This window comes from Aptenodytes forsteri, unplaced genomic scaffold, assembly GCF_000699145.1.
Source record: "Aptenodytes forsteri isolate BGI_AS27 unplaced genomic scaffold, ASM69914v1 Scaffold68, whole genome shotgun sequence".
Classification (NCBI taxonomy): Eukaryota; Metazoa; Chordata; class Aves; order Sphenisciformes; family Spheniscidae; genus Aptenodytes; species Aptenodytes forsteri.
The window spans coordinates 1,328,587-1,336,429 of record NW_008795382.1 but is presented as its reverse complement, the minus strand read 5'-3'; the positions used below and the strand labels follow the sequence as shown (position 1 = coordinate 1,336,429).

At 46.9% G+C, this 7,843-nt stretch overlaps 1 protein-coding gene across 1 annotated transcript in view; it reads right to left on the bottom strand.

Annotated features, from left to right (window-relative positions):
* Positions 1-6,196: 6,196 nt before the first annotated feature.
* TTLL11 (tubulin tyrosine ligase like 11) overlaps positions 6,197-7,843 on the bottom strand; it is a 47,414-nt gene continuing 45,767 nt past the window's right edge. Inside the window, exon 8 of the mRNA XM_009280607.1 lies at positions 6,197-6,787. Coding sequence (XP_009278882.1) covers positions 6,753-6,787 — 35 coding nt within the window. The 3' untranslated portion in view covers positions 6,197-6,752. The remainder of the gene's footprint in view (positions 6,788-7,843) is intronic.

Sequence of the window (7,843 nt, the reverse complement as noted above, 5' to 3'; positions counted from 1 at the left end):
AAGGAGCCGGGAGCTCAAGTTCACAACCCTTGCTGTCACCAGAAATGGTTAAGCAGCTCCTTTGGTGTTTGACCAGCACTATCTAAAACACAGCATAGGACACAGACACAGCACGCAGCCCAGACCTGGAAATCAGGTCTTGTGATCATCATCTCCTTACACGCAGCCCAGACCTGGAAATCAGGTCTTTTCTTGTGATCATCATCTCCTTGCAGGCAACTCTTACTGTCATCCAGACGGACCTGAACAGCCCACCGACAGGAAAGGGTATTGACAAAAGAAGCCTCTGAGACTTACAGGTCCCTCTTGAAGCACTGTGGATGTTCCTGAGCTTCTAGATTACTACAACAACCTCAGGGAGAAGAGATGGGTACAGAAAAGAGCTCCAGCCAAACCCACAGTGAACCATTGCTAAGTGTCTCGGCTGTGCTCTTCTATCTGGCTGGCTAATGCTGGGGTATCCTACTTCTCTGCACGCTCATGGTCTGCTGCTGCTGCTGGAAGCCTCTGCTGGCAAGCAAACTGACTCAGAAGGGAACTGTGCTCTCATTCCTCCTCCCAAAACTATGCACCAAAAGAAAAGGGGAATAAATCTCTCTCCCACACAAAAACAAGTTTGAAAGCAGAGACAGGTAACAAAATCAGTAATTGAGCAGCAGAACTGCTAGACACAGACACAAAGACAGGTGGTGACAGCACTCATTTTTTGGGACAGGTTTCTAATTACTGAACACACTTGAGTGCTTGCTACAGAACCTGTGTGCGCTTGCAGGCAGAGGCACATTAGCAGTCACGCCAGTCAGCATCTCCAAAAGGAGGTGACAGCTGTATAAACAGAGGCATTACCCGAGAAAAGCGAGTGCTCAGCTTGTGCTTGGAGTACTTTGTTTTTGCTCAAGTGGGCAGCAAGGAGCACACTGGAGCATCTTTGGGAGGAACAGGCTGTGGAGGGAGCGGCACCTCTGCTAGAGCTGCTGCACAAAGCAGGGATGAGTTTACCACTGCACAGAAAACTATCTAGGATTTTACAGTAGTTAAATCAGTAGGTGAATAACCCACATAGCATGACAGCAAAGCACGATGGAGCATCAGGCTAAGCAGCTTGGGCCAGTGCCGGTCAATAGCTAGACTCTTTTCCACAGGGATGGGGATGAGTTGAGCCCTTGCCCTCCAACGCAGCTGGGAGACATCATCTGGAGCACTTCACAGTTAACAATCCCAGCCCATATACAGGGACAGGTCGATCCCATCACATCCAAGACAGGACCACTAATCAGGATAAAGCTGATGCCCATGAGCTGAGCTGCACAGGACAGAGCACCTCTGGAGTCTCCCGGCCTGGCCAGCTCGCCCGCAGCTTGTTCCTGGCAGCAAACTGGCACACGAAGGCTTTGCACAAGGCAGCTGCCCAGGCACTGGGAGAACTGGCTGGTATGAGCTGCAGGTTAGCAAGGCAGAGGGATGGGCACAAGGCTTGTTTCTGACAGTGAGCTGGCAAGAAAGGCTACAAGGAAGCTGCTGCAGGGATGGCAGTGTGCGACTGCAAATAAGCACGGCCACAAGAGCAGAGAAAGCAGCTATTCCTAAACCCTTTTAAAAGGCAGCACTCGATACCATTGCTTTAATTGCCAGCTTCACTACTGAGAGATTTTTACAGTCATTTTGTAAGCGTGGATAATACAGACTAAGGTAACCATGCACAGACCTGTTTGTCACAGAAATTGGGACAGCCACAAAAACTGGACAGTGGCAGACGCTGGCAGATTCACCCACGTACCCAAAAGGCTGCAGATATCGGCGTCAGGTAGTGCAAAGTCTGTGCTGACCTCCACCCCTGCTCTGCCGCCACACACAACGCAAGATGCCCGGGTACGCAGGCGGCTGCAGAGCAGAGAACAAGGCATCGCCAGGGGAGATGGGTGCAGAATGAGCTGAACTGCCGGATTCCCTGGCCGGGGCTGGCCAGGGAGCTGGGCTGCTGCCAGGAGCTCCCAGGTCTTCAGACAAAGCCTCCCTGCAAAGCAACCCTCTCCAAAACTGGTAACATCAGTAAGAACTGTAGAGTTCAATAATCTAACTTCTTGACAATACCAAAAAAAGCAGGATTGGGAGAGGGAAGGTGAGAGAGTTCAGTTCTCCCCTCCTTCATCACGACAATAAGGGAGGGAAGAGTAGGAAGATAAAAGGGAAAAGCAGCGGTAAAAAACGCAGAAGTTAAAAGCTGTGAGAACAAGAGTTTCAACAAAAATAAATGAAGTTCTTTGATTAAAACACAGAGGGCAATGGGTGAGCAGAGGGGAGGGGGGAACAAAAAAAATCACTTTTCTAAAGATCCGTTTATGTTCCACTAAAGATCACTCGCTCTTTCAGCTCCCTGCGATCCTGAGGGCCTCCGCAGCCCTCCTGCCTGCACTCCCACTGTGCTGGTTTTGGCTGGGATAGAGTGAATTTTCTTCACAGTAGCTAGGATGGGGCTGTTTTGGATTTGTGCTGGAAACAGTGTTGATAACACAGGGATGTTTTTGTTACTGCTGAGCAGTGCTGACACAGGGTCAAGGCCTTTTCTGCCTCTCACCCCACCCCACCAGCGAGGAGGCTGGGGGGGCACAAGAATTTGGGAGGGGACACGGCCGGGACAGCTGACCCCGACTGACCAAAGGGATATCCCACACCGGATGACGTCGTGCTCAGCATATAAAGCTGGGGGAAGAAGGAAGGGGGGGATGTTTGGAGTGATGGTGTTTGTCACCGTTACGCGTGATGGAGCCCTGCCTTCCTGGAGATGGCTGAACACCCGCCTGCCGATGGGACGGAGTGAATGAATTCCTTGTTTTGCTTTGCTTGCGTGTGCGGCTTTTGCTTTACCTGTTAAACTGTCTTTATCTCAACCTACGAGTTTTCTCACTTTTACCCTTCCGATTCTCTCCCCCATCCCACCGGGGAGGAGTGAGCGAGCGGCTGTGTGGGGCTTAGTTGCCGGCTGGGATTAAACCATGACACCCACCCAACTGCTGGGGGGAACAACTGAGACCCAGGTTCTTCATCTCCACATCTACACCAAGTCTCTTAGCATAATCTGTCGAGGATTTGTTACTGATGTATTTCCTAACAATATTTATAAATCACTACTGAATTTGGGTCCATTTAATAGCAATTGAACAGTACTAGCAAAGCCAATGGTAAGCACAGCCCTGACTTCAAGTGATCATGAGGAACTCACAAGGGAGAAGATCCACCCGCTCATGCCACCGCACCGTCCCCACAGCGTCCCCACCTCACAGGGTGATGCCGCACACAGCTCCCTGCTGCAAGAGGCTTTGATCAACCTCTGCAGGTGATGCAGATCAGAGGTGGAAAAAAGCACAATCCAGAACAGATGTGCCAATTACTTCAACCTCATCTCCCTAGTTTCAAACTAACGAACTGTGCAGCAGCACCTCGGCACGCTCCCCGAGCTGCTGACGGTGTAAAGCCCGCACAAGGCTCCACAATCTGTTTCCTTCTCATTGATAAACAGCAGCAATTGTTATGAAAATGACCCACTTCACTCACGACTCTACAATGACAAACCTCCCGTGGAGGGACGATCCCCACCGGTCCCCTCCTCCGGCCGGGCCGACCTTTCCCCCGCCGCCCCCCGTGGACATTATTCCCCAGCAGCTGCCCCGGGTGGGAAACAGCCACTCCGCACGACGGCGGCCACCACTGGGAAGGTTCTGGAAGTGCTGGGCCAGAGCCCCTGCGGGTGCTGGCAGGCACAGGGAGCCAGGCCCCGCTCCCCCCGTGGCCGTGGAGATTTCCCTGCGTGGGGGTGCTCCGGGAAGCCCACAGGGGCTCCTGCTGCTAGGGCTGGACCTGACCAAGTAGTGATTTATCGTGCATTTCTGCTCTGTGAAACTGAAAGTCAGCCCACGCGCTGGAAACCAGTGTGTCCACGGCAGCGGGACTGAGAGGAGAGGGGCTGGAGAGCCGGCACCCACCCAACAAGGCTGCAGAGATCAGTCCTCTAACCATGCACACAGGAAAGCTCAAATTGATGCATCGACTCAGCAAAGCTTGACGCATGGTAACACCTCAAAGAGACGACGCAGGATAGACTCACCTTCAAAATGAAGATATGCATCTTCCAGAAACGGTTGTACAGCAACACAGGAAGCTGAACTAATGGATTCAGCCAAATTGGCCACATCAGTTTATTAGGCAAGCCGAGAAGCAAAACTGTGGAATTAGGAGGAAACACAGCAAAGCATGATGGAAAACAAATTAGAGGGAACGGGGTAATATTTAGAAGCAGATTGTCACTGTCCATCAGATGGAGATCAGAATAAGGTCAGACACAGTGCCGGCTAGAAACGAGGAGCTGTGACGGTGACTATGAGAGTCATTCATAGCTCGTACTGTAGTAAGCAAATGCAACAGAGTTGAGGCACCATCAAGGTAGGACCCAGCTGGCAGCTGCTCCTCCTACAACCTTAGTGTAGCCCTTGAGGGCTCCCACATCCAGCAGTGCAGGAGCAATGCCCTTGTCAACCCCCAAAATCACCACAGAGGCTCCAGCCCATTCCAACTTGAGCACCCAGAGTATGAGCATATGCACCTACCCTGCTCGGTGAACTGCGCGGGGCTCAGGCGGGAGGAGGACTAAATCCCTCCTCATCACCAGGGTTTCCAAACTGCTGTCACCCATCTCTGGGAAGGATGCTTCGACCTCCTGATGACAGGCTGAACACAAGACTAATGCAACCAGAGGGGTAAAGCCAGTAGAAAGGAGTCACCTGCACGGCACAGGTGACTCCAGCTGAGAAGACGAACACTGAAGCAGGTGGACTGGGGTCTCTCACCTGAGCATTAACTGTGTCGTTAGCTGAGTCCCTCCCCTTCCAGCTGTGCTTGAAAAGTAGCTAGAAGTGTGTGGCAAGTGAAGTGACCTGCTTGGTGTACATTACATGTTCCCAAAACATACAGCTGTAATGGGGCGAGTTGGGCATTTGGGCAGAGGGCAGTTAAGTTTCAAGAGCCCAACCAAGATTAGGCAGAAGACAAATTTCAAGTGACTTAGCCTACAAACAGCTCTGTGCAGAGAAAGAACTCAAAATTGAACAAGGAGTCACCAAGTTTAGGCACATTTGGGCTAGACACAAGCCTGCAGGGAAGGGGGATGTCTGGATTGAAATTCTGGACTCACTTGCCTCAAATCTTCCTTAGATGTTAAAGTGTTTTATTCTGATTTATACCAACGAGGAATACCAGACCCAGTGTGTCTGCTAACGAGAAAGATTTCACTGATATGCAATGTTCATATCATATGTCATAAATGGAACAGGGAGTGCTGTATTATTCTCTGAAAAGAATATATAGAAAAGTACTATTAAAAAACCACCTACTACCTTTCATATATTGTTTCTTCTGCTAGAAAGGTATCTCGGGGATTATCAGTGCATTAGCATTCATATTCTGAATAAAGTGTCTCTGGTCATTTTTTTGCATGTGCGCAGATGGGTAACTTAAAGGCTATGTGAAATTGCTTTGGATGCTAAAAAATATTCAGAGGAAATTGCATTAGATGGCAGGGAAGAGAAATGTGACTTTGTCATTAAGTCTCTAAAGTACACTCCTGTTTTATCCCCCTCCTCCCCCTGAGAATAATATGGCATTCAATTTTCCAATTATATAAATACATGAACACTGGATTACTAAGGCAGATAATGAATATTTTGACTATTCTACAAGGGACCCTTCATATTTGAAGTGGGAGATAAACAGGGCATACTGCATCAGCCTGTGCATGCACAGGCTATAAAAATCTGTATTAGATCCAGAGACTGTAAAGATCTCCAAAATAGAGATCCTACCAGTGTTCATTATATACAATAGTTAATTTATTCCACTGATATCAGGGTAGCTTATACAATAGTAAAACCTGCATATTTTAGGCCATAGATCGTACTACTTGAAAGCTGCAAGGAAAGGCATTCGCAGTTGTAACATTTCAAATCCGACTCTTCTATAACTCTGTCTTCACAGGACATCAATCACAAGATGAGAGAAACTGTAAGCTATTTTCTAGTAACACACTGCCAATCGCAAGACAAATGTCAGATGTCACAAAATGAGAAGTAGCCATTTTTCAACGTGTGAATGTCTTCAAATATATTACAATGAAAGTGTGAAAAAACCGACCCTTTCAGCTTCATTCGTTTTGACAGATGCCAGACCTTGGAGTTTGGCACTTTATCTTCATACTGCAATCATCTCTACGAAACTTAAACAAGGCTGAGGGCAGTGGCATTAGTCGACAATTGTCCTCTTATGTACAATACATAAAATTTCGAACAGTCTAGCCGTTGATCTAAAGAAGATCATCTACTACTACTCTTACTGGTGTTACAGAAAGAGACAGAGAAGAAGGGATGCCCACATCTCATATTAACACATGCTAGGGATCAATTTCTTGTGGGCTCAGCTTGACTTCTGCATTGTATTGCCATGCTGCTGATTGCCACTTAGGAAAAACGGACGCCGCTTAAAACTAACATCAGGAAAATAAACTCCAAAACTTTTCCTGAAGTAAAAACTCACTCAATACTGTGTGTGCATTTAGTCCATGACATTAAATGGGTGGACTCCCTCTGCACTGACAGTGTGCTCCCTGTGAGGTCACGTTCCTGATACACCAGCCGTGGGAACACGTCGATATCAAGCTCGGGTAGTTTTCTCCAGTCGAAACCGAAATGCCCAGGCGCTGTGCCATCTTACAGCTTTGCGATTTTTGACAGTATGAAGAACACTAGAACATAAGTAGATTCATTAACATTAAAGAATAGAACAAAGGAGGAAAATCAAATTCAGATGTAGACATACATTATTGTAATAAAATATGAGACCGAAAAGAATTTGACTGAACAGCCCTGAAGTTCCAAGTTTTTCATGTCCTTTTAGCCAGTCTCATGTTCTGCTTAGGCCCCTGCAAGAAGAGTGTGATTATGGAAGTCATGGTTCATTTCTTGAAAAATAAAGACTACTCTGTACAACTCCAGCGGTATAATCCAGCATTCTTGACAAAATATCCTGTTAAATAATATAGATCTAATTTGTACAGACTTATATGTTATTTAAGGGAAAAAAAGAAGAATATGTGCAAAGACAAGAAAAACCACTGCTCTAGATGTTACTGCAGGTCCAAATAGGCTAACAAACACGCAGAAGGTAAAAAATAAGCAAACCTAGAATACAATTAGTTTAGCCTAAAGTCAGTGACAGGATTGGTTTCACTGGAAGTTAAATGAACTCTTAGGCCTTTACACTGTAAAGGTTTTTGCAGAAGCAGTGCTTAGTACCTGAAGACAAAACCACCAGTTGATTCACCAAATTTGACTTAATGAAGTAAATTTTTTCTGTGAATAAATGCGAGCTTATTGGTTCTGTGGAAGTAAAAGGATAAACATCTTTAGTTTTTCTTTAAAAAATTAACAGTACTTGTCATGGCAAAGACATGTACAAAGAAGTAGAAGCCAAAATATGATTTCAGTGTTTGAAGATTGACTTTAAAAAATAAGTACATAGACAATGACCAAATCTGTATTGATTCCAACATGTACAGTCCAAGCCACAGAAAGAAGAGGGTCAAAGCCTGAAGTCTGACCACAAACATAATTCCAGGTTTCCATTTTCCAAAGTCCACAGCTGGTATTTGGGACTGCAGCTCTCCTTACTTGGTTTCCATGATACATCCTGTGCATACAAAGCAGTGTAATTCCTTTGCTATGAGTGTGCCTCTCGATCAGTGCAACCAATCCCATGATGCTGGTTATCATCCCACTGTATTTTGGTCCTTGTCTTCACA